The sequence below is a fragment of the Cydia strobilella genome, chromosome 2, assembly GCF_947568885.1.
Source record: "Cydia strobilella chromosome 2, ilCydStro3.1, whole genome shotgun sequence".
Taxonomy (NCBI): domain Eukaryota; kingdom Metazoa; phylum Arthropoda; class Insecta; order Lepidoptera; family Tortricidae; genus Cydia; species Cydia strobilella.
In genome coordinates this window covers 18,654,114-18,681,607 of record NC_086042.1, presented here as the reverse complement: position 1 = coordinate 18,681,607, position 27,494 = coordinate 18,654,114, and the positions used below count along the sequence as shown (strand labels likewise).

Here is a 27,494-nt window from a genome sequence, read left to right as displayed (position 1 = left end):
CCTGTACCGAGCTGGTTGTATGACAAAAAACGAAAGTTGATCTAATTAATATATGCATACTTTTTCGCGCATACGAGGATTAATTAGCAACGCATGAGGATTAATTTAGAATTGAAGCTTACGATAAACGGTATTAGAAATCGATCTCGTGCTGGCAGGTAAAAAAAAGCAAAACAACTTGGACTAATGACACCGGCAATGTAAAAACTAAATATAAGTAAGTATACCTAATAGGATTATGTTTTCATTTCAAACAGGGTTACCTACCCAAAGACATTCGTTTTGATTTCTTTGCATGTAATAACATAACTTGCTTTCGCGAGGTCCGTTTCAAGATACTAAAATATTTTTAATTCAAGTTGATCCAAGTTACTTTTATTTTCATGGTCCATCACATTCGTACTTAATTAGTTAGTTCGTAATTTTAGAACATCCGGTTCGAAGGACCATATATAAAATCTACGTAAAGCCTGACCAGTAATATATGATCATTGTCAAGAGGGCGCTGTTTATTGTCATGTATATATAGGTATGTATAGGGTGACAGTTCAGTATAGTATGAAAAAATTAGTTTCAATGAAATTCCGCAACATGGTGCGTGATCATATATTCTTGGTCAGGCTTTAATTATATAAGTGTACTAAAAAATACATTTAAAGTGTTTAGGTCAATTAAAAGGATATTAATAAAATAATGATTGTATTGTATTGTATTTATTTATTGCATTTCACATGTACATTACAGGTTTTACAAGTACTTAAGAGTATAGGTAGGTACACAAATGACACATGAAACCCTGATCCTCCATGACCTGATCCTGATGATGATCCTTTCATATTCCTAAAAAAAATATTTTTCTGTGCATATTTTTCCGCGATTTATTAATAATTTTCAAATTAAGCCGAACTCTGCCATATTATGTAGATTTCACACCTAATGATTGAGTACAAAACCTTCACTAGGTTTATGTCCCTAAGCGCCGGTTAACCGGTTAAACCTGGAGTTAACATGGTTACCAGTACAATTTGATAATGGGTTAACGGTTTAACCGGTTAACCCCGGGTTAGTGGGATGGTGCAAGCGGCGCTAAAGAAAAGGATATTCTGTTTTAGGCCATCTCGCACTGATCTTATTTTCTTCTGTAACAGCCGCTGACGAAGAATATTCCATCGTAATGTAGGTACCTAATAGTTTTTAAGTATAGTATTACTTGTGCGAGTCTCACTTCGCGAGGGTCTCTTGTGCCTACGCATGTCAGCTGTCAAATGTCATTATGACATTAGGTTGACAGCTGACTGCGCGCGGACAGATCGTGTTCAATTAGTTGGCTTCATTGGTGTTTTACATGTCAAAGATTAGGGTCCCGTAGTCAGTTAAACCATAAACGAACTTGAAACGAGCCGTGTCTTGATACCACGCTGTGCTTGACATTTTAGTCGAGATTAGCCTCGAGATAGTTTTACTAAGAGAGGCAAGGCAATATAACTAAAGGGGACTTTTTCTATGTCCCTAAAAGTAACATTTACGAAATTCTAAAATACGAGTACGTAGGTCACTTTTACACCAATAAGTATTACGGTAATGAACTAGATTGACTGCGTATCTATATTCTATAGGTAAGACAAATGTTTAATTAGAGTGAAATAGAATTAGTAAGTCACATATGGAACAACTTTATTTTAACAAAGATTAATTTAATTTGTAATATTCTGATGATAGACATTTGTATTTATATGCGTTCGATAGGCAAAATGTTGAAACAATAATTATAATAACGTGTTGTTAACAACAAGTGGAACACGTTCTTGTAATATTATAAAACAATGTAAATATTATAAAACTAGCGACTCACCCCGGCTTAGCACGAGTTACACAAAACCTTTACAATTATAGACTAAAACCTTCCTCAAGAATTACTTTATTGATAGCTAAGCATACATAGGGACAGGCAGACAGCGGAAAGAGACTGTTTTATACTATGTAGTGATGAGAAGTCATTAATGTAGTGTGATTTAAAAAATTCTGGGCAACGGTACATTTTATAAAATATAAGCCCCTAACTTTTTAACCCAGTTCACGCTTTGCCTCCAAATAGTGTGGCTGTAGGTGTAAATGTAGACATGATCTATCGCGCGAAGTGTTCGCAGCTTCAATACTTTGCTGTTACTCACTGTTAAAACTAAAAAAGTCCTATGTTCATTTTTAAGTCCAAGTTTAAACCGTAACACGACTTGCCTAAAGAGTATAATGACGGCAATCCGTTAATTTGTTAGTTTCCTTGTTTGCATTTTTTGCGACATCATTAACGGCATCTACGGGTAAAACCTATAAGTATTGATTTTTACATCGATAAACTGACAAGACAATACTTGATGAATATTAACGTTAATAATATATGTAAGATGTCGCTTTTTGTAGGGGCCCATCTTGTAAGGGCGAGTCACCGTCTGCCGGAAATAAAACTTAAAAAAAAAACTTAGTCCATCGCTTTGACCCAATAACCTAGTTAATTTTCTATTACATACTAGGTAGGTAGTTACTAGTTTGCAATCAATGGGTGTGTGGTTTGTAAAAGTGGTAGATCAAAAATTGAAGGTAGAAAACGAAGATACGGACTTTTTTTTGTCGTTTCGTTGGTACCCTAACAAAGTGTTGACAGTTTAGGAATAAGTAGGATTCTGTGTACTTACAAGTAAATAGTGAAACTGAGTATAAAACAAAATAATTTAAGGTGTTGTTAACCTATTAATTATAAGTACGTTTTCCTCTATTTGTTTTATTTAGTTATTATTTGTTTTTCCACTGTATCCGCAAACCAAATTCTTGTGTTAAATGTTGTGATGATGGTTTTATCTTAATGATTTGTCCTCATTTAACGATTGGTCTTTTAGAATGATCAGTGTGGTCATTACCACGCTGTCACGTACACAAATACGACCGTCCAAGGCAAATATTAGTACGGTACGGGGATGGTTTTGAGAAACTATTATTATTAGTTATATTCTTATTGGTTGCAGGACCTACTGGAGCGCGTGTTTTGGCTCTTCGACACGGAACGACAGGATGAGTTGGTGCAGGCTGACTGGATAGAATTCCTGAAGGCAAGACTCACGTATGTACTTATAATTATTTCTAACCATTCAATTTCTTAAGGCTAAATGGCCATTAAACTACTTGTTTAGTCAGATTTTAGTAGCTTTATCGTAACGTAACTTTTTTTATTGTCGTTAGTATGACATTTTCCGTTTTGTGCGTCGCAAAAACCAAACATCCAGGAACCCGAGTACTCTAAACGGATCATTTAGATTTTTTTTCCATGCACATACCTTAATTTTTTTTCAAGTTCAGCAGAAAATAATATATAAACTTTTTTATTGTTTTTTTTTTTCAAAATATAATGCAAAAAAATTCACGAAAATCCGTTCAGAATTCCCCGAGTATTATATTAATATCATAATAATATCCTATAATAATATTATAATAATAATATTATAATATAATAATAATATTATAATAATAATAATATTATCCTATAATATCCTATAATAATAATATTGTAATATTGTCCTAAAATATTTATTTATTTATTATATTATCGTTCCTGGGTAAAAAGCTTACGACACTCCACTATATGTAAAAGCTCCATAAAAACTTAAAACTGTTTTAGTGAAGAGAAGCAGCTGGAGCTGATAGAACACATCGAAAGCGTTGCTTACTTGACGTGCGGCAGTGAACATGTTGATCTCGACACCTTCCAGTTGATCCTGAGGAACAGACTGGTTAGTAGTTAACATTGCTACTTACACCATACAAGTTTACACAAGTAGTTTCCCTTCCTAGTAATGTTTTCTTTTTAGAGTTCCGTAGTCAACTAGGAACCCTTATAGTTTCGCCATGGCTTTGCTCCGTAATCGTTAGTGCTAGAACGCTGTAATTTTGCATGGATATATAAATCAATAAATCCGACAAATTCGTACAATAAAATAAAAGTAAAGAGCGGGTGTAAATTTTTTTTCGCTGTAACCCTATAGAGTGTGGGTATCGTTGGATAGGTCTTTGGAAACGAATTATTATAGGCTCCCATACACCATACGTGATTTTTTTGCCGTTTTTTGCGTAATGGTACGGAACCCTTCGTGCGCGAGTCCTACTCGCACTTGGTCGGTTTTTTTGAGTTACCGCAAAAAGTCTCCCCTTCACAGTAAAAAGACGTAGAGCCTGAGTTAAACGTTATTACGACATTAAATGAGTTTTTTTTATGTTATTTGGCATTGTTTATGTAAATAAAGTAAAATGTAGGATAAAAATTGCTTATTTTACTCATTCAATTGTTATCTAATATTTAATTTCTCTAAAACAGTTTCATTGGCTGAATGAGTAATGCCGTTGACTATTGGCAGTTCTAGAACGAAAAAGTAAAAAATTAAAAAGTAAGAGGCAATCCCGCTGATTTTATTTTATTTTGGGTTACTCATCCACGTATCCGTTTGTCCAACTTTACTGCCCACATGAAATATAGTTGGTCAAGCAAGTAGTTCTTCTTGTCAGTAGAAAAAGGCGCGAAATTCCAATTTTCTATGGGACGATAACCCTTCGCGCCTACATTTTTTTAAATTTTGGCGCCTTTTTCTACTGACAGGATTTGCTTGACGAAGTATATATTGGAGGATACATATACAAATTATTATTTTTTTCCTTGATGATCTAGTTAGGAAATAGACTAGTGAGTAGTGACCTATCAAATGACTTTTATAAAGTTCGTATTATAAGCAAGTAATACATATTCCAGGTGACAGCCCGCCTTTTCAAGGTGGTGGATACAGATGGTGACGGCTACGCAACCGTCGACGATATCATGGAGTTCCTGTCCACAGCATCAAGTACAAGGTAAACTGTTTGATAACGAGATTAAAGACTCCTCAGACGACGTTTTATAATAAAGTATACTTACAAATAAACGTACTTAATGCTTTTAAGCACAGACTTCTGTTAAAGTCGATTGCGCAATTCGTTAACCTTTTCGACGCTGTGTCAAACACAACCGAAGTATCAAAACTGAAATTGAACTTTATGCATATGCACTTGGGTCTATGTTGCTCTGTAGTCTACGACCGATTAATCGGTCTTTGGCGTTGAACCTACGGTGCGTATATGTGCCATTTTCAACGAAAAGGGTACTTATTGTCGCTTGTCAGAAAGGCGCTATTTCCATATAGCTTCAATTAGAAATCAACCTTATCAACAAGCGACAATGTGGTACCTTTTGGTTAAAACCGTCACATATATCGGTCATTGGCGTCCAAAAGGTTAATTTGCGTAATTTGTCAAGCATAAATAAGTATTAAGGCAGGTATACATATATTATATATATAGTGAAATAAGTTTTTTGACAAACATGTTATGTGTGATGCAACCTTTTATCGCTGACTGTAATTTTCATTCAACAGTCAAGTAATACTCATCTGGACGATTCTAATATGTGTTTATTAGAATAACAATGAGGTTAATAGCGTTGTTTTATCACATCAGTTTCTATGGCCACCTCCGGAATCCATTGTACGAGTACCATAATATCGACAAAGTATAAGAGAGTGCTAGTTTTTTCTCCCTGGTAAAAAAGTTAGCTCGGTTAGGTATCTACGTAAAAAGTTAGCTTGATTTTTATGGATTTTTTTCCAGCCCTCGCGTCGGGTTTGACCGGCACAGCGTGGACCAACTTGAGCAGCTGTTCCGGCAGACGGTGGGGGACCAGAAGGAAATCACCAGAGAACAGTTTGAGAAGATATTGGTCTCGAAAAACGTAAGAGCCGATAGCAGATAGCACACGCACGCACACACGCGCACACACACACACACACACACACACACACACACACACACACACACACACACACACACACACACACACACACACACACACACACACGCACGCACGCACACAGAGAGACACCTACAAAGTATGTATTGAGTCTATTTTTGAAAGAGTTCACCGACGGTGCACTAACTGCAATGGGGTTGGCACTGTCAAGGCGCCATCATAGCTTGTGCCTTTTTAGGGTTCCGTACCCAAAGGGTAAAAACGGGACCCTATTACTAAAACTCCGCTGTCCGTCTGTCTGTCTGTCACCAGGCTGTATCTCATGAAACGTGATATACAGCCTGTGTTATCTGTTGCCGCTATAACAACAAATACTAAAAAGTACGGAACCCTCGGTGCGCGAGTCCGACTCGCACTTGGCCGGTTTTTTCTATGAGATTTGGATTAAAGGGCTGGCATCCAAGGCATTAAAAAACAAAAAAATGACACAAGTCTAGGGATTGACAGGCTAAGCTATGCTGGCGCCATCTGCTAAATATTTCGACCGGCCAACCCCATTTCTGGTAGAGAGTTCCACACGATTCGGCAAGAAGTTTTTCTTAGGGTTTGGCAACCACGGAGAGTTGATAAGTTTTTTTAAGTGTCCTACTCTCAATGTTACATTCTGGCGTAATATGTACAGCTTTTAATATTATACATATATCTATAGACTAAATACCGCGAAATAACTATGGAATTTAACACGGCATCAGAATATTTAGTTGTAGTTTAAAATACATTGTATTCACAGCCCTTCTTCACGGAACGCGTGTTCCAAATCTTCGACGAAGACGACTCCGGTGCGATATCGCTCCAGGAGTTCATTGCCGCCGTGCACCGCTTCGCGGGCCAGTCGCACGAGGACAAGATCCGGTTCCTTTTCAAAGTCTACGATCAGGATGGCAAGTTCATTGACTTTTTTTTGAAGAGTAATGACTCTTAATATTTTAAACTTTCACCTCAAAATTCTTCAACGAATATCTGTTCATCATAGCATCACATAACTAACGTAACGTCAAGTGCTCCAACATTGCCTACCATCCCAAACATTCGTATTTTTATTTTTACATGTAATTTAAGTAAATGGCATGTTCTAGTTTTTATTTATTTATTCTATTTGATTTTATTTATTTGGAGATCCAACAGCTGTGACATTAACATAAAAATTATAGTAATAATTTATTGAACACACGGCGTAGCGATAAATTATTTTGTATTCCCTTTACTAAAAAGAAATACAAATCAAACTCCTTTCTGATAAGAGCTTGCAGATTTAATAATGATATTTTCTCAAAAATTGATATATTTAATGACTCCTTGTCTAAATTTTAAACGTCAAGTACTTCTGGTTTTAAATAAACAATCGAATTAAATACACTGTAACTTTACACTTAATTGCAAATGTAATGTATAAAAATAGTTTTATCTTCATTAATTTGGCCCCTGTCCTAATTCGACCCTCGTTGTTAATCTTTAAGTTTAGTTATCCCGTAGTTTGTTTTTCTTTAATGAGCTATTAAGTGGTGGCAACTGTCCTGGTTTATGAATTATGTATAAGACACTAGTTATAAGAAACATGTACCGTTTGTGCCCAAATAAACATTAAAACATTATAATAATTTGTTAATTAACTACTCATATTGTATGTTTTATCTTGTATTTTCTCTATTTAAGTGAAATGTAAAATTTCTTATTGAGAATATACATTTCTTTAACCACAACATTGCCTGGCTTGAAAAACATTGGTACTCAGGGTACTCTACGAAATCCCTATCCGTATTTAATTGGCATGATGACAAATTTTAAAATCCCTTTTAATATTGCCGGTATTTGTATTGGTTCCGAAAAACACAATATTTCAGCTATACTCATAAGTTCTAACATAATTAATTGTATTTTTAGGGTTCCGTACCCAAAGGGTAAAAACGGGACCCTATTACTAAGACTGTCTGTGCGTCTGTCCGTCTGTCACCAGGCTGTATCTCATGAACCGTGATAGCTAGACAGTTGAAAATTTCTCAGATGATATATTTCTGTTGCCGCGATAGCAACAAATACTAAAAACAGAAGAAATTAAATATTTAAGTGGGGCTCCCATACAACAAACGTGATTTTTTTTGCCGTTTTTTGCGTACGCGAGTCCGACTCGCACGGCCGGTTGTTTTTATAGCTAGATTAAACCTCGCGCGAAAACGCCTCGCGTCCATTTGTGACGTCACGGTTTAGTGGGTGGTTGGGTGGTAGACATTGTGTACATGAGTACTTTACATGAATATATTACTTTACTATAAAGGTTTACTATAAAATTTTCCCTTGAACCCGAATGATATTGTTAATTCAGCACTACATAATATACACTATTATATTATATTACGATTAGGGATGATAAATACATTACAAAAATTAATCACAATAACTCATTTTATACAAAAACTCACACGGTTGCAATTTAAGATGAATTATTTAGATAACTATATACATGTAAATTTTGTGCGAACATACCGGGCGCCGGTTTTACTTTTTAATTTTTTATGTTTACGACAGCCAACATGGCCATTCAGCCAAATAATTAGAAAAGTTTTTTGGTGAAATATCGTATTATTTAGTATTTTATTTATATAATATTAAATAAATATTTACTTTATATCGTGTAATAATATTTTTTGTACCTACGTAATAAATGTAATGAAATATCTTTTGAACATTCAAACTCTTTGGTGAGGATGTATGGATTACAGTCAATGAGGTTGTCTATGCTGCTTAAAGAAATATGTCATAATGGAATAATGACGTCATCGGTTTGGCTCGCTTCTGATTGGTGTTTCAGTCGATTCTTTGTTGCTGTCTTCATGCGAATTCTTTATAATGGAAAGCGGGTGACCGTTAAGAGGAATACGACATACACGGCTATTTAATAGAGAATCACAGCTTTTTTAAGCCAGGCAATGTTTGGCATGGACGCAATCTCGAAGCATTTTTAATGTTGGAATTTATTTTATTTCCTATATCTTAGGTGACGGTCTTATCCAGCACCGGGAGCTCCAGCACGTGATGCGAGCGTGTATGGAGGAGAACGGGATGACGTTTAGTGAGCAACAGCTGTTGGAACTGACGACGGCCATGTTTGAAGACGCAGACACCGAGCAGAGGGGCGCCATCACGTATGAGGCGCTGCGGGGACAGCTGGACCGACACGGAGGGTTGCTGCATAATCTGTCCATTAGGTTAGTGTTACTTTTACCTTCTATAAGTAACTTTTTGTTAAATACTTGCTTGGCCTTTCGACGTTTTTCATTCTAGGGAAGTCGGGAACTGAGCTTTCTGCTACTATGGTATATAAAATGTTAAATTTAATATTTTTATTACTGTTTCGTAAAAAAAATTACTTACCCTTTTCTCATTTTCAGCATCGATCGTTGGCTAATTCCGGCCACACAGCCTCAGCGCATGTCTCTACGCCACCGACTCTCTTCTCTCAAGCCTTATCAGTTCTCTCTCCCTTACTTCAAGAACAACTATGTGTTTATCATCTTTACTGGCTTGTTCTTTCTAGTGAACATTGGGCTGTTCGTCGCTAGGATTGTGGAGTACCAGGGGTCGAATGGTTTTGTTATTATGGCTAGAGCTTGTGGTGAGTACCTACCTTGCTATCCAATGTGTTAATCACATTGTTCATTGCAAAGCAAGTATTTTTTGTCCTATTCCTTCCTTTTCAATATTTAGACACCAGTGACACTTGATATTTTTAATTATTTTATTACTAGAACTGAACTAGAAATTTTATTTGGCTAAATTATTTATTACGTAAACCACTGCTGGGAAAAAATCTCGAAAATAAGCCTTGCTGTCCTAGTACCATCAAATTATATATGAATTTAGAAACCTTGCACAAGCTTTTAAGTCACTAGATGGTCTCTAAATTAAATGATCTTTCTCAGGTCAGTGCCTTAACTTCAACTGCGCCTGGGTGCTTGTGCTGATGCTGCGGCTGTGCATCACGCAGCTTCGCGTGCGCGGCGCCAGCAATTTCCTTCCCCTCGATTATCACATCTACCTACACAAGCTTACCGGCGTGCTGATAGGCATCTACAGCATCGTCCATACTATCATGCACATCTGTAATTTCAGTAAGTGATCTATAGTAGATTCATGGATATTCCAGCAGCTTATTCAACAATATCTTTCACCATATGCTCACACGCGTGTTTAGGTATCTTTAGCAGCAATAACTTTAGTATCTAAATGATTTCGGTCATTAAACGAGCACCTTGCCTTGATACAATTTGCTTCATATAAGAGCACCACTCGTGAATGAAGAATTCACTGATTCCGCCAGGAACGTCGCAACGAAATATTATATAACGCTTTTAAAAGGACGGTCTTTTACAGGATTTTGTGTTGATAGTAGTTTTAGGAGCCTTATTTACCACAGTTATGTTTAACTTTTTACAGGTTTGATAGTAGTGAATGACCCGAAACTCAACGCTGCTAACTTCTCAACCTGGGAGTGGCTGCTGACAGAGCGCCCGCACCTCTTCGGACTGGTACACGGCTGTGCCAATCCTACTGGTTTCGCGCTGGTGGTTATCCTTGCAGTAATGTGTGTCTGCAGTCAACCCTTCATTCGCCGAGGGGGTAGCTTTGAGGTGAAAATCGGAATTACATTCCTTAAATCTATCTTGTTTTCCCTTTCGGTTCGTTGACGTAACAAATGCCCATCGGCCACAACTTCTTAGGTATATCTACCTCTTTCGATAGCATAAACAAAAAATAGCCACCGGTAGAGCAGAGTGTGATTAATGTGGTTTTAAAAACCAGAGAAGAGTAGTTCTATGAGAAATATTCAACTTGTTTTTTTTTACGGTTCATTCAATCAATCAATCAAACTTTTATTGATAAAATAGAAGTATTTTACATGTCAACACATTATTATTATTTTATAAATAGAACATTACTTACACTAAATATAGTCACATTTCACATGAATAATTTATTGAGGTATATTAATTGCATTATGCGCTAATAAGAACATTATTCACTGTTTTCTCCAGATCTTCTACTGGACACATCTTCTGTACGTGCCGTTTTGGCTACTGCTGCTGTTCCACGCGCCCAACTTCTGGAAGTGGTTTGCGTTGCCTGGCACACTGTACATTGCCGAGAGAATCATCCGACTCGCTGCAATGAGGTATTTTCATCGACTTTTCAAAAACGTCAATAGTTAGGAGCTGATAAAAACCTCTACCAGACTTGCAGGAGTGGAATCTTGTTACCTTTGAGAGAAGGCGGACTGGCTACTTATTTTAACTGGCTTTATTCGTAGGTGTAAGTTGAATTAAATCAGTTTTTTCATTTCTAGATCTAACCACGGCAAGACATATATCTCTTCAGGAATCCTACTGCCTTCACGTGTGACGCATTTAGTGGTGCGTAGGCCGCCTATCTTCGATTTTCACGCGGGTGACTACGTGTTCGTCAACATACCAGCTATAGCGCGGTATGAGTGGCATCCTTTCACTATCAGCAGCGCTCCCGATCAAGAAGGTGAGCCTTTCGAATTCTAAAGCACAAGGAACGCATAGAATAAAAGTTGAAAATTTGAAGCACCCTAACATATACTATGGCGCCATGTCAGAATTCTATGTGTTTCATTCAGTTCATGCTTTGATTAGTTTGGTTATTCAGTAGTTTAAAAAATAAAATCTCAGCTCGAGTGTCACAAGGTCGGATGTAATGTGATCATTAATTTCCAATTTAGTGTTGACTCTCCTGAAACTTGTGGCACTGGAGACGGGAAACGGAGCTGAAGAACTGAATAAGCTCTGTCACTGAAATTGATAACTCTGCTCAAGTTAAACAAACTTTAATTATATCTATTATATGTTACAGATTACATCTGGCTGCACATTCGGGGGGTTGGTCAGTGGACCAACACGCTATATGAATATTTCGAAAAAGAACACGCTAGGCTGCACGCCGGAGACGTACCCGCTGAGCATGAGTGAGTAATATTAGTAGTCTGCCTATTAATTATAAAGCTTTCCGTATGTTTAAATTATTTTAGTTTATTTATAAATATACACATATACCGTGAATATAATTGCTTCCGCAGAAAAGTAACCAGAACGGGTTCTAATCAAAGTAACAAGAGTAAGCGCAAAGGCTCTTCTGGAGACGGCAAGAAGCGCTCAGTTGACTTTTCGCCAGAAGTGAAAGAGTACAGCAACGAGGGTTTCACTTTAGATGAGGACAAGGAGATGGATTTTAAAGGTACGTTTTTATAATAAACTACGAAGTATTTTTTCCGAAAATTATCCGGAAAGGCTCCGAAAGGCGATTATCACATGTTATTTTAGTTATCATTGCTATCGGTTAAGTAATTATTCTTAATTCAGCAAAAACCAACTTCGTTAAAATCTGTCAAATGCCTATCAAAATCAGTCATAATAATTATGACTATAATTGGTTTACATTTGTTGCTATTTCTATTGAACTCTATTTTAAAACAACGTTTTTATAATTCAGCATTGTCACCTTCTCCCAATGGCCGTCCAACGCTGCTTACTTTAACTCCAATGAAACACTTGGAGAAATCTCGCTCCATGCCCGATGTCCATAACAAAGACAAGAATAAACAACGGCTCTTAGCGTAAGTTGTTTTAAGGTTACATTCATGTTATATTACTGCTGCAGTATTGGTGGTGCATCATTGCGACAGCGGAATTAAGCGATTCAACTGTCAATGCATCCTTAATAAATTGTTCCGCGTTGCTGTCTCAATTACAACGTTAAATCTGTCAGTAATTTTATCAAGGAGATTGCCCTGCTGCAACGCTGAGGACTGCTATATATATATATGGGCTTAAGGATTGTTCGTGAAAGATCAATGAGAGGACTAATGGTTTTCCATACGCAGATTGCAGGACTACCCTCGCTCCGAGTCGGAGCGAAGCTTTGACGTCGGGTCCATGGCCAGCGCGCGCCGCTCCGCGCTGGGGCTTGCTTACAAAAGTCCGCAGAACAGGGCGCTGGCTCATAGCTTCAGGTCAGTTTCCGATGTTAATTACGAGAAAAAATTATGATCATATATCTGAAAAGTTAAAGAGCTATGAAACGAGACAGAGAAGCGTATTTGCGAAAAAAGTAACTTCGCATACTGCTTCGCATATCGTCAAGTAGCCTTCTGCGGAGTAATAGTTTTAAACTAAGACCTCCCTTAGGTAAAGTCTTAACGAGACTTTTTAACTTAAACTATGACAATATTTACTAATATAGGTACCTACCTAATTATTTGATTGCGCAGGTACATGCGCATAAAGCCGACGATCATCGCATTCAAGACGCCGAGCCTGGAGAGCTGTGAACAGCGCCGTCGATCCAACGAGAGCATCCTCACCGTCGGTTAGTCCAACTCTAGTTTTCTATTAAAACTCCTAAACAGATAAATTAAAAGGTGGTATAAATTGGTAGATAAAAAACAATCTATTAAAGTTATACATTTATCCTCTCGAGACTGATGGTAGTAGTAAATAATATAATACTCCTTTGAAAATTGTACATTGTGTCATATAAATTCCTTATATATCTTACTTATTCAGTTTAAAAATATATTTCAAAAAAAAAACAAATATCAACAATAAAAATTACATTTAAAATAAAATAATTAATCTTAAATTAAAATCTTACTTATTACATTATTTGTTTCACATGTGGTTTAAAAAAATGAAACCACAACACGTTATTTGTTATTTGTTTACCTCAGCTCGACGGCGGCTATCCAAGAGTCTGTCTCCAGACAAGGATCTGGAGAATCCGCCTGCCATCACCGTGCAAAGCCCCAGCGAGGCCTCCACCGCTGAGTCGTTCGCCAACTATCCTGTAGGGAAGCCGCTCGAGGTACTGTCCAAGTTTTTCGAGACGAAAAAGTAGGTTGTTCAGCGTTTTAACGAAATACGTTGGTGAGTTTGCAAGTATAAACTATAGACGAGGGAATAACCCGCGGCACCGACATGTATAAAGGCGATTGCTGTTCTTGTATGCCAATTAGGAGGGGTTTATCACGATTTGATAAACACACGCCCCACCTTCGCTGGCTGGTCGACAATACGTCCCCCGCTTCCCGCTTATCACACTACACTGTTGACATTCACCTCTATTCTAGATATATCTCGACGGGCCGTATGGAGCAGCATCCTCGCACATCTTCCGTGCAGAGCACGCTGCGCTCATCGCTGCAGGCATCGGAGTCACTCCCTTTGCATCTATTTTGCAGGTACCTACATTTTGTATACTTAGCACGCTGGTTTGATATTACTGAGATAGACTCAAACGCTTCTAAAAAGGCGCTCTCTGATGGACAAAAATGAGAATTATGTCATTAGTTGTTTCGTACTATATATACGAGTATATAGCTGGCTCATCAGCCTCCTAGCCTTTGTCCCGTAATGTGACGGTGTCCACTTTTCTCCTTCCACTGATATATAGAGTTTATTAAATATTAATTGGGAAAGCGATTAAACCGGTCTGCTAACAGTTTCAGAACTAATTGAATTCATAAATGTTTACAGGCGATTATGTACCGGTATTGGAACTCACGAAACGTCTGTCCTCGCTGCGATCACAAGTGGGTTTCGAACATCGCACAGAACAACATGAATCTCAGAAAGGTAGCTTATATTTTATTTTTGATTTTCTATTGGTCAATAAACCTTATGCAGGGAGAACATTATCCTATACTGGCTATACTCCTTGTCTCCTGTAAGACTCGAGGTAAGGCTGTAACCCTAATATGAACTAAAACAGCTGTCCACTTAGTTTAAGGACATTCGATCATCATTTTTTTTCTTTTCCCGTTGTCGTCTGAATGAGCATAATATCACCGTGTCCTAAACAGAAGGCTCAACAGATGATTATTTTAAAATTTCAGGTGGATTTTTTCTGGATAAACCGGGAGCAGCGCTCCTTTGAGTGGTTTGTGTCCCTGCTGTCGCAACTCGAGATGGAGCAGGCAGAGAGCGGCGCGCGCTTCCTTGAGATGCACATGTACATCACCAGCGCGCTGCAGAGGAGTGACATGAAAGCCGTAGGGCTTCAGCTAGCGCTAGACTTGCTTCATGAGAAGGTATCATGAGACTATACTCGTACTCGTAGCTCTAATGTTTTAAAAATGTGATTGTGGTTTAGAGGCAGTGGCGTAATATATACCGACTGAGGCATGTAGTAAATTCTGCCAATGGGGGCAATTGAGGCCCCCTCTCGGGCCAGGGACCCACAGTTACACCACTGGTTAGAGGTGAAAATTATGTTTCCAATTTGACTGACGGATGGATCCCATTAGATGGGAATGATATGATTAAAACTACTTCAGTCTTGTAAGAATAGACGTCAACAAAATTATGTACCTATGCAGTAAGTACAACTTTTAACTTGTTGTGCTATAGGAGAAACGTGACCTGATCACAGGGCTGAAGACCCGCACGAACGCGGGCCGCCCCAACTGGGACAAGGTTTTCCAGCAACTTCAGGAACAGAGGAAAGGGAAGGTCAGTATTTAGCGATCGTAACGTCAGATAGCCCATGTTATACTCGTTAGTGATGACTTACCTGCTTTTAAACAATGCTTTGAAAAAATAACAGTTTTTACAAACTTTTATTTAATTTACCCTGTTTGTACATGCTTTGCTAAAGCGTAACCACTCCTTGACATTCAATAGGGCTCAAATTTGGTATTGGTAGGTACTTTGTTAACGACCGGTGACAGTGCAATATTTTGATGACATCCATCACATACCACCGATGGCCACCGATGCCACCCACGCAACCTCGTTGAGTTTGGGCTTGTTAGTATCGTATCGATGAGTAGAAATTACTGTCTGTGATATAAAAGGTTGTATCAACCATGTTTTTCTACATTAGACCCCGGACTTTTGTCGCCTTGACATTACAATAATTGGGAAGTAATTCTGTGGCACTCGAGGACATGGAGCGGTGTTAATTAAAATTAAATAATCAGGAATTTACGATATAAACGACCTATAAGTCAATTGACGTTGTTGCTGACTCTCCGTAACAGATCAAAAGTTGTACTAAATGAGCCATAAATCGGGGTTTTCGGTGCGGGAATGATTTGATTTGGCAATCACTCATAATGCTTTACTCGTACCGTACTCGTAATTATGTGTAATGCTCAAACTGCATGTGATTAGAGCTAGCGTTATGTTCAATCAGAATTATTTTTAATAGTTTACGATGATCCTTATATCATTATGCAGCCGTGCGATGGCCAAGTCATTATATTTATCTATTAAAAATGAAAGATATCTAATATTGATACGGTTTTAACACCCCCTGCCCCTGGCATTGACTAAAATAACCGACTTGGTATCACATTACATCTTAAAACTTTTTTGTAGTAGAAGAATTGCGTTGTGAGACTTGCATCTTTTTACATGTTATGTTTTTGGTAGCATATAATTGACAAAAAGAATAGGATTAACATAGGATTGTTCATTTTTTTTTAATGTTCTATTTCGAAAACCATTTCGAGATATTAGGTTTTTAAACAGTTTCCGACATTTGCTGCGATATAATAATCGAGGATTGAAGATATTTCAACAAATATACTGATGACCTTAGTTTGACCTTCTCGCGAGGCTGAATATAATAATGTCATCGTATAGTAAAAGTTATCGAACCATAGTAAATAAATCCGTCACTCACGTAATTGTCAAAGATGTCATTGTCATCAATTGTCATAATAAAAAATTTCAGTTAAACCGCTAGTTTCTTACGATTTGATTTATAATTTTTAATACCTAAACAGTAGATTTTGATTGCTTAATATATCAAAAACCTTGTTTCCACTTGTGGGAATGATTTACAAAAATTATAGTCCGCGAAGACCTACGTGAAAGACGGTGTTGTCGTGAAGTAAATGTGGAATGGAATACTTCAAGTGTTACACACAATATTGCTGTGAGGATCACGTCGATGTAAGTATAAAATTAATATTATTTTACTACGAATATTTAAAAGTCCATTTTGGTGGTCGGGTCACTATTACCTATTTATTTTCTGTGATGATGTGGCCAGAATATCTAAAGACAAACCGTTTAACACAGCTTGTCCGCTACTAGCTCCGTTTTACTGATTTGAAGTTAAATTCAACAAACAGACATACATATATGTAACTCATAACCATCTTGCAAGCAATAAATTATATACATACAAAAATACATAGTTATATTCAAAATACAACATGAAACTGAAAAGATAATTTCTAATTTCCAGGTACCTACAAGTTGCAGTTCAAGGCTCAAGCTGCTGATATCACGATCATGGCGGACAAAACTAAAGTTAATAAAGAGTTGTGAAAAATAAAACGTCTTATTTTTACTTTTTTATTAATTTACGAAAAACCTGTTTCCCAAAAAAGTGTATACATTATATGTTCAACATGTTCTGCACGTAAGGTTGACATTGAGGGCTTTGTTTAGTAGCATTCAGTTGAAGTTGATTTAGGTTCTACTCTTGTTGATCCAGAAAATAATTGTATAGTTTATTATTAAATATTCTTGCTTGCCCAGGCACTATTCTTGCTATAACTACATTCTCCGCCTTCTCTAGAAATTTGTACATTATATACATCCAATAAAACTAAGGTATATAACTTAAGGCAGATTTGTGGAATCAGCTTTCACAAATTTAGCGTATTTTGAGATTATTGATTTAGGGATTCAAATAATACGACGATATTATTTATAGAAAAGCGTTATACTAACATTAATGACATTAATGACAGATGACAATTACAATCAATTGACAACATAGAAGGTAGGATCCTGTAGAAGTGACAATAATAACGCTTTCTCTGCTACTCCTTCTGAAAGATACATAAGACTATCCCGTTCTGACAGTTCCCCCCACCACTCATGTCTATTCCAGATCTATACTAGATTCATGATTGACAATGACAACTACATATTTTTTAATGCTTGTTGTTGCTTGTGCTTTATCAACAGCCACGACATGTAATTTACGAGAAGTCGTATCTCATATTTTCAATAAATTATAAATATTCAACCGAGCCATGAATTACTAAATCATTCAAATTGGTATCTTAAATGAACCTATATTTTCAGAAAATAAAATAAAAATGGGGGGTTAAAAAAAATGAACAATGCTAAGAAAAACCTGGTTAATTGACACAAATTGGCCGGCCCCTTGAGATTGCAAGTATCCAGATTTCACTGTATATAACCTTAAATTCGATTGTATATATATATATATATATATATATATCTCTCCACTTTAAAAAGGAAAAGCTTCTCTCCACCTCGACAAATGTTATTGGTGCATATTTGAAAAGTTTGCGGTTATAACGTTTGATCTGTTTGTTCTGTTGTGTGTGTTAGTTTCCATGTTCCTACTCATATCTGTACTCCTAGCATGTAGATAAGTGAATTGGTTTTAAACTGTAAACTTACATTGTTTCCAATAAATAAATAAATAAATAAATAAATCAGTTACGGAAAACCAGTTAACGAAAGAACAACGCCGATGAATTAATCAATTGCCAATTGACTGATAGATCATTTATATCGCGAATGCCTGATTATTAAATTTTAATTAAAACAGCCGTATTTAATTAACACCGCTCCAAAGTTTGCGTATTTATATAATGTACTAATATATTTTTTGTGACGGTTTATTCAGGTAACAGTGTTCTACTGCGGGCCGCCGCAACTCGCGCGCATCTTGCGCGTAAAGTGCGACCAGTTCGGCTTCAACTTCAGGAAGGAGGTGTTTTAAATGCAATCTCCTGGTCAGCGGCATTCAGACTATAAACGCCTGATTTTGATCCCATTTTAAACTCAGTGCATTTTGGATATGTACTGAGGGTAAAGTTAATTTAATATAGAGTCGATATAGATTATTTTAAGTTCGAAGTCCTCTGAGTATTCATATTTATAAAACGAGTAGGTACTGTATAAAATAATATACGCTTCCTGCGGGCTAAAATAATTATAATTTAGGTTACGTGTAAAATAGCTGATTAAAATAACTATTTATTGAAATGGAAATCAAAAGGTAAAAGAAAAACTGTGTATTTAATAAACGTATGCGTAAAATAGGTAAAATTTATGTTATAAGTATTTCACTTGTTACTGCCATGATTATAACTTTAAAATGTTATCATGAGTGTCGTATTAAGTTTAATTACAAATAAATAACATATTATAAAGTAAAGAATGATATGAATCAACATCAAAAATGCAATAAAATAGAAAGAAATATTTTTAACCTACCTATAATTTGTCATCTTGTAAATAGAAGTCAGCACAGACTTTTATTTTTAAAAGTATGTCATATGGAGCAACTTACCTCGTCGATGCGTTTGTCAAGTCTACAGACGAGTCTACTCGTTAGGTGATTTGTTATCATATATGGAGCAACTTACCTCGTCGATGCGTTTGTCAAGTCTACAGATTCAATATTCGCGGGATTCAGGGTTATAATTCGGGGCACTTAATAAATATGTAGGGGCAAGTACCTGCGGATGGTTTACTTGGCTTTGCTTGGACGCTGCCGATGCCGGTATTTAAAGAACTACTTACGATAGGCTACCAGTGTATCTATCTATACATATAATAAAGCGGAAGAGGGTCGAAAGTCTGTACATGGAAGATATTCGAAAAAAAATTGGCTGGGGATACTTAGAATCGATAACAGAACACGTTCCAACAGTTTTTAGAATTTTTGTCTGTTTGTCTGTTTATCTGTTTGTCTGTTTATTTGACCGCGCATCAAATGAAAACGGCTGAACGAATTTTGATACAAACTTTACTAATCTGTCAAAAAAATCCACAGCCAGGTTATAGGCTATAAAATTTTAGAAATTTTACCCCTAAGGGGGTTAAAAAGGGGATGAAAGTTTGTATGGGGTTCAAGATTTATCTTAAGCTAGCAATTTGAAATTTCGTAAAAAGAATATTATTGAAATACAAGAAAACTGATTTCAGCGTTTTTGAAAATTCATCCCCTAAGGAGGTGAAAGAGGTTGAAAGTTTGTATGGAGATCAATTTTTTTTTCGAGTGCGTTAGTTGAAACTTTGTATAGGGCATATTATTATAATACAGGAAAAGTTATTTCAGCGTTTTTAAGAATTCGTCCCCTAACGGGGTTAAAGGGGGGTTGAAAGTTTGAATCCATGACAAATGCTTTGAAACTTCTTAGAAAGGTAAAGGTTTTTGAAAATTTAACCCCTCAGGGGGTTGAAAAGGGGATGAAAGATTGTCTTGGGGTGCAAATTTTATTTTAAGCTAGGTAATTGTAACTTTGCAAACAGGTATTATATTAAAAAGTTACTTTCAGTGTTTTTAAAAATTCATCCCCCAAGGTGGTGAAAAAGGGGTTAAAAACTTTATCTAGGCCAAGTTAGGTATCGTTTTTGTATGAATCGGGTATGCCGAATTCATTTATAATATCAAAATGACACCATTCTGGAGTGAAAACACAAAAAATATGACGAAAAAAATTTTTGTTTTTTAAATTCCTCCACGCTTAAACCGCTGAACCAATTTAGTTTAAATTTGGTATATGTAGAGATAGTTTGAGTCCCAGGGAAGAGCATAGGATAGTTTTAATCTCAAACATCATCCCTTAAGGTTGAAAGTTTGTATGGAGATCAATTTTTTTTTCGAGTGCGTTACTTGAAACTTTGTATAGGGCATATTATTATAATACAGGAAAAGTGATTTCAGCGTTTTTAAGAATTCGTCCCCTAACGGGGTTAAAGGGGGGTTGAAAGTTTGAATCCATGACAAATGCTTTGAAACTTCTTAGAAAGGTAAAGGTTTTTGGAAATTTAACCCCTCAGGGGGTTGAAAAGGGGATGAAAGTTTGTCTTGGGGTGCAAATTTTATTTTAAGCTAGGTACTTGAAACTTTGCAAACAGGTATTATATTAAAAAGCAAAAAATTACTTTGTGTTTTTAAAAAGTCATCCCCCAAGGTGGTGAAAAAGGGGTTAAAAACTTTATCTAGGCCAAGTTAGGTATCGTTTTTGTATGAATCGGGTATGCCGAATTCATTTATAATATCAAAATGACACCTTTCTGGAGTGAAAACACAAAAAATATGAAGAAAATTTTTTTTGTTTTAACTCCTCTTCACGCTTAAACCGCTGAACCAATTTAGTTTAAATTTAGTATATGTAGAGATAGTTTGAGTCCCAGGGAAGAGCATAGGATAGTTTTAATCTCAAACATCATCCCTTAAGGGTGTGAAAAGGGAGGTGGAAATTTGTATGGGATTCAACAACCGCTGAACCGGTTTAGATAAAATTTGGTATAGAGATAGTTTGAGTCCCGTAAAAGAACATAGGGTAGTTTATATCCCAAAAAAAAAATACCTTAAAACTGAAAAGGAAGGTCTAACATTGTAGGGGAAAAAAACATTTTTCAGTAAATGTCAAACGATTTGGGACTTATACGCTTTACCATGCCTTCCCGAAAAAATCGAATCTTTCGCAAAAGTCTCGCAACGCATTGAGGCTACAAGGGGCACGGTCTCAGGAGTCTGAGAAAGACCACGGTGAGACTTAGTGGCGCTCTAGCTAGGCAGGTCGCTTCACTTTAGGCTGAAACGGCTAGCCAGCGCGAGCCTCGATTGTGATCCCAAAGACATCGTACGCAATACATATGTAGGCGCAGATCCTGACGGAGTGTGGCGCCGGAGAAGCCGTGTTCATCCCGCGCATCCCCCTCATCCCGAGCAAGGTCCCGTTCCGCTTCAAGCGCCTACTGGTCCCCGTGAGCGTCTGCTTCGTCATGACCATCAACAAGTCGGAGGGGCAGACGCCGCCGGCGTCATGCTTAGACTGATTTGACTGGAGGACCGATTTGAATGAAATTTGCCATGGACATGATTTGGATAGGTACAGTCAAGGATAAAATACAAAAATGGTACTGTATCGTTCGATATATACGTGATTTAAACGACATAGAATAAATAGTAGCTCTATGTCGTTTAAATCACGTCGAAAATTTGAATAAGGGCAAAAAATAAAAATGATTTTGGAGTGTAGTTTTATTTAGTGGTACCTAATTGTAAAATATTTTATCTGGACTATAGTTCTCTAGCGTATCCATCTATTAACTTTACTTCAAGTTCCGCCTCCAGGGGAGAGGGAGATAAATTAGGGGTGAATTAGCCGCTTACTGATACAGACCGAATTCCACGCAGACGGAGCCGCGGGCACAGCTAGTGAATAATAATTAAAATTGAGGCAGACACAATTACCTATTTATATTATTGTTGTTTTGGTGACAATCCCCAAACCAGCCCCAAACATATTTTAGGTGTTATAGATACATGTATACTAATAATTATATAATATATTGTATAATATAATAATTATATAGTATAATAATAAATAATATTACGAAGTCAACATACGAGTATAAGTAACTTACTACTACGAACCAACTTCTCTAACCACTGCACTGGTTGATTTTTTCAAGGTTCTTCTTCTATCTTAATGTAATCTTGTCTTCGGGTTTAGATAATGACTGTAAGTAACTCTTTCCAACTAAACAATGAACATCCCGTTTTTTGCGGGTATACGGTTTTCTGCAGGATCCCGTTTTAGTAGTATACGTGCTTATAATTATTATAGTAACGTTCACACGAGCATTCCGAATTATTGTCTTGATTATAATCAAGTTTACGCAAGGCCGGACCTTAAAAAGCCATTCCAAATCCAAATTATTTATTTGATAAACATACATAAGTATGTGTCACTATGCTTCACCATATGGCATACAAATAGTTACTAAAGACATGTAGCGTGCATTTAAAATTAAAACTTAATAAATAATAAAGTAATACACGACAAATCAAAAGGTTATAAAGTTTCCACTGTCTGACAAAAAATATTGGATTGAGTAAGTAGTAGGTAGGTAGTAGTGAGTTGCTTGTTTAGTTATTAAAAAATCATACACTTTATTATTATTTTTTTAATCAATACCGCCCTGTTAGAGATTTCCATACTGTATTAATTTAATTCCCAAATACTTCGTCTTATATTCATACTTGTGCTTAAAAAGCAATATTACATGTTAGAATGCTTTGTTAAGTTGCCATAATTAAGTCGGTACATAGGGTTATAGAGTTAAAGATATTTATTACTTACAGCTTGTGATACATTGTAATACAGTTACCTAGTTAATAAAAACATCAGTGTTCATATTAGTGTTAGGAAATTATACAAATTGTTTTGACTAAATATATAGAACAACAGACAGACGACAACAGATAGACAATATATAGAATTGTATTTTTGAATAAAGAAATTGTTTCGATAAAGTTTGTTTTGGTCCATAATCCATAACCCATTTTAATTAGTCATTTAATCGTCGAGTTAGAGAAGTTGACGCTCTTAGCAACATCCCCTCACGGAAATATAATCCGTTGTGTTAATAGAGGGTCGGTTTTTTGTCTAGAAGTCTTCTAGAAATCGATTTTAGCTCATGTTATCTCGGACATGGGTATATTTGGGGTCAGTACATTCAGTATGATGTCCTCAACACAAATATATCAAATGACAAGTGCGGAGGGTTGGGGGGTAGTTGCTGTGACGTCATGAAGTCGGCAGTACAAAGTTTTTTACTTTTTACACACTTTTATTTAGCTTCACTGCGTATATACCTACCTTTGTATATGCTTTGTATATATAGTGCTTCAAATCTTGTAACTAAAATTTAACCACTTCCCGGTATCTGATTCAGTTGAAATTTGGAGTACTGTCGTAATTCCGGTGACAATGCAATAATATGCTAACATTGAGGTGTTCTGAATGTTCTGATGATGAAGCCGGTAGGTAGCCAAAGGTACTCCTCGATGGAAAAACACAAACACATCAAGTTCAGGCTCATTAGAAAGGTCTGAAGAAGTACTCGATAGACATGCAAATGAGAAGAAGTACAGTCAGCAATAAAAGTGTGTCACAAAATGAAAACGTTCAAAAATTTCACAACCACAGTTAAGTTTGAACTGCTCTAAATTGAAAATGACTGAATGGATTGTTCCAAATTGTATACCAAATGACTGTGAATACCCTTTGTATGTCTGAAAATAATTAACCAGATATATCAAAAAATAAGGAAAGTACATCAAGTTGAAAAAACCGCCCAAGTGCGAGTCGAACTCGCGCACGAAGGGTTCCGTACCATTACGCAACGGCAAAAAAATCACGTTTGTTGTATGGGAGCCCCACTTAAATATTTATTTTATTCTCTTTTTAGTATTTGTTGTTATAGTGGCAATAGAAATACAATGTACAGGATTGTACAGGATTCAACCACACCTCTTATGACTTATGTCAAAAACCGTCCAGCCGTTTGGGCTGTAGGGCCTGTAGGGCGTGCCAAATAAATGAACATATATACATGCCCAAGCTCAATATATGTAAACAATCAGGTTTTTTGTTTGTTTTAATAAAAGTTGCAGTTTAATGTAACAAAAAATTATACTTTTTTCAACTTGATGTACTTTCCTTATTTTTTGATATATCTGGTTAATTATTTTTTGACATTATACAGGGTATCCCTAGCCATTGGAAAAAGCCGAAATGTACATATGCATTACGGAATTTAGAATCAGTATACAAAGTCTCATAACAGCCGGTGTAGCGGTTACAAAGAAATTAACAAATTACGATTTTTTACTTTGGAGCACCCTGTATGTGTTAGTAGCTCCTGAGGTAATAAATAGTATGAAATCTTCTTAGACACTAATAAGATTCTGACTTTTGACAAATGTTATCATTGCCTCATATTTTCGAACAAATTGTCAAAAGCACTGCCAATGATTAATACAGTATATTACTTAGTACTTTTTGTTGTCGATTTTTGGAAATAACTTGTTTGAAAATTTATTGTTTTATCTTTTGTTCTTATTAAAAAAATATTAACGTTAAAGCATTCCTAAGAAGTAACCCTACGTGGGATTTCAAGGTTTGTCATATGGCTTAAGGTCACCCAGTATAGAGGACATTCACAGTGACGTGGTATGTATTTTGGAATTTAGAGCAGTTCAAAGTCAACTGTAGATTGACTGGATTGTGAAAATTTTGAAGGTTTTCTAATAATTTATTAGACCAAGTAGTGAAAATGTTACACTATGTTATTTATTTGAGATCTACCTACTCACAAAGTCCTTTCATTTGGTACCCCACATGGTATGTTTAAAAGAATAAAGTAAAAAACTTTGTACTGCCGACTTTATGACGTCACAGCAACTACCCCCACCACTTTCATGCTTGTCACCTCATATATTTGTGTTCGACATCATACTTAGTTAAAAGTTATCTGTCACTACGTCACCAATCAAACACATAAGTACCTTCTTACAAGCAACGAAAATAATCACTTAATCAATTTGCTCTAAAAAAAATCGCGGAAGGCACAGCAATGGCCTCGCTCAGGTTTAAGGCCGCGGCCTTCACGAGGCCGAGACCTTCCCGGCGGCCTTGAGGCAAGGACGAGACCTCGGCGCGAGGACACGTCCTTCCCGCAAGGTTGGAGCAAGGTCAATTTTCGCAACTGGAAATTAGTACGGGACACGCCCACAGAAGGTCGAGGCGCTGTGAAAAAAACTTCAATTTATTATCAATTCATCAAATGCCACATCATACTTTGGTATTATTTTACATTTTTTCAGTAGATCAGCAGAAAAGGAACTAAGATTTCTACTAGAAAAATGTGTGTATTATTTCTAATACAATTTATTCTAAGTCTAATAATAAGGACATACAGAATCATGTTTCATATAGCAATAAATAATTCGTCATAATAAATACAAATCCTATGGAAAAACCTTAATAAAATAAATTTAAATGTGTATTGAATACAGCACCATCTATCTGTACTCAATGATATCACCATTGATGAAGAGTTAACAACAGTTCCCTCTAGCGGTTTTATGTGTAACTGGCATGCTTACGGTCATGCTAACATTTCAACTATGCAGATTTTTTTCTTTCCGTTCATTTATTTTTAGTTCGCTATTTAAGCTGTAGATGTCACTATTATAATCATGGTAATACCTAAAACATACCGGCTACCGCATCATGGTTTAGGCTTCGTGCCTGACAGCAGAAGAGCACCTACCAAAGATACATTGGTTGTATAAGATGTGTAAAGTCTAAGACGAAATCGTGCTTCGAATTTGAAAGCTATCCTATCATCTGTTCTGTGGTCTTCATCATCAGGTCGAGAGGAAATACCCAAGAAATTATCCAAATCAACATACCCATCATCAGATCAAAATCAAATTAATATGGGACCACCTTGGTTGTCTTTCCTTTCAAACAAAAAAAGAGTTACAAAAATCGGACCACGGAGCTTGCGCTTGGAATAATCGGTAAACATATGTGTGTTCACCGATTAAACAAATAGCCACCACAACCGACTGCCTCGCCCTGGGATTAAAGTAGGTTAAAATATACAGGGTGGCAACAAAATAAGTGCATTTCCATTGCCAGGGAGGTTTTTGGATTATACTGACCAACCACGAAATCGCAGAAAAAAATGTACCCTCCCATAGAAAATAGACCAGCCAAAATGTATGAAACAGCCAAATTTTTTTTCGCGATTTCGGGGTTGGTCCCAAGGTAAAAGTTGCTCAGTATAATCCCAAAACCTCCCTCCCTGGCAACGGGAATGCACTTATTTTTTAGCCACCGTGTATATAAAATATTTGTCATTCATATTCACTTCCGTGCCCAACTCAAGTGGCTCCCTATACGTCTTCGTCGAGATTCCCATATTCTTGCTCTTCTTTATAACGTTCTTTTCAACCCCTCTACTCCCCCATATCTTAAAGAGCGTTTTTCTTATCTCTCCTCCGTCAGGCCTTGACGGAAATATCTACTTATTCCCCCTCCATCCTCTACGAAATTCTACAATGACTCTTTTACTTTTCGAGCTGTACGGCTGTGGAACAGCCTGCCGTTAGATATCAGGTGCGCAAAAACTCTTCAGTTTTAAAACCTTACTTAAAAATCATTACTTATCTCTTCCTTAATGTGCTGCTGTGTATATATTGTGTATGTATGTGTGTATATATATATATATATATTTATTTGTTATATTTTTTTATTTTTTTATCGAAATTTTAAATATAACTATATGTACTAACTATATGTACTGTCTGATTAATGTATGTGTAATTCCTGTTCCTCTAATTAATTCGTGTACTACCTATTTATAAAAACTTTTGTTCTTTATATCCTGCTACCCTAAGGTTGTCTGGAAGAGATCGCTCACAGCGATAAGACCGCCTGTTGCTACCTTTATTTACATTGTAAATCTGTTTTAAAAATGTTGTTTCTTTGTGGTGCAATAAATTATTATTATTTATATGGGTTCTTGAGATATCTCAGTACACAAAGTACTGGCGTAATGAAGTACACGGGCCGAAGCCAAGTGCATTTCATATTAAAATTTTATTATGTAGTTTCTACTTTCTAGTCTAGGTCTGTGTGGCTAAGTCATTCTGTAAAAAATTTCGAGTGATTCGGCAAGTATTTAGAATTGCAGCTTTCTGCATAACAATGTAAGATGATGGGGGTAAT

The 27,494-nt window shown here is 36.4% G+C and overlaps 1 protein-coding gene across 1 annotated transcript in view; it reads left to right on the top strand.

Annotated features, from left to right (window-relative positions):
* Window positions 1-23,224, top strand: part of LOC134752917 (NADPH oxidase 5) — a 66,663-nt gene extending 43,439 nt beyond the window's left edge. Inside the window, exons 2-23 of the mRNA XM_063688703.1 lie at window positions 3,018-3,112; window positions 3,668-3,779; window positions 4,790-4,887; window positions 5,680-5,800; window positions 6,609-6,759; window positions 8,871-9,081; window positions 9,265-9,488; window positions 9,796-9,984; window positions 10,310-10,503; window positions 10,909-11,045; window positions 11,217-11,401; window positions 11,747-11,858; window positions 11,970-12,127; window positions 12,383-12,506; window positions 12,774-12,902; window positions 13,161-13,258; window positions 13,620-13,753; window positions 14,019-14,129; window positions 14,425-14,523; window positions 14,784-14,978; window positions 15,298-15,399; window positions 18,572-23,224. Coding sequence (XP_063544773.1) covers window positions 3,018-3,112; window positions 3,668-3,779; window positions 4,790-4,887; window positions 5,680-5,800; window positions 6,609-6,759; window positions 8,871-9,081; window positions 9,265-9,488; window positions 9,796-9,984; window positions 10,310-10,503; window positions 10,909-11,045; window positions 11,217-11,401; window positions 11,747-11,858; window positions 11,970-12,127; window positions 12,383-12,506; window positions 12,774-12,902; window positions 13,161-13,258; window positions 13,620-13,753; window positions 14,019-14,129; window positions 14,425-14,523; window positions 14,784-14,978; window positions 15,298-15,399; window positions 18,572-18,667 — 3,075 coding nt within the window. The 3' untranslated portion in view covers window positions 18,668-23,224. The remainder of the gene's footprint in view (window positions 1-3,017; window positions 3,113-3,667; window positions 3,780-4,789; window positions 4,888-5,679; window positions 5,801-6,608; window positions 6,760-8,870; window positions 9,082-9,264; window positions 9,489-9,795; window positions 9,985-10,309; window positions 10,504-10,908; window positions 11,046-11,216; window positions 11,402-11,746; window positions 11,859-11,969; window positions 12,128-12,382; window positions 12,507-12,773; window positions 12,903-13,160; window positions 13,259-13,619; window positions 13,754-14,018; window positions 14,130-14,424; window positions 14,524-14,783; window positions 14,979-15,297; window positions 15,400-18,571) is intronic.
* Window positions 23,225-27,494: the final 4,270 nt, after the last annotated feature.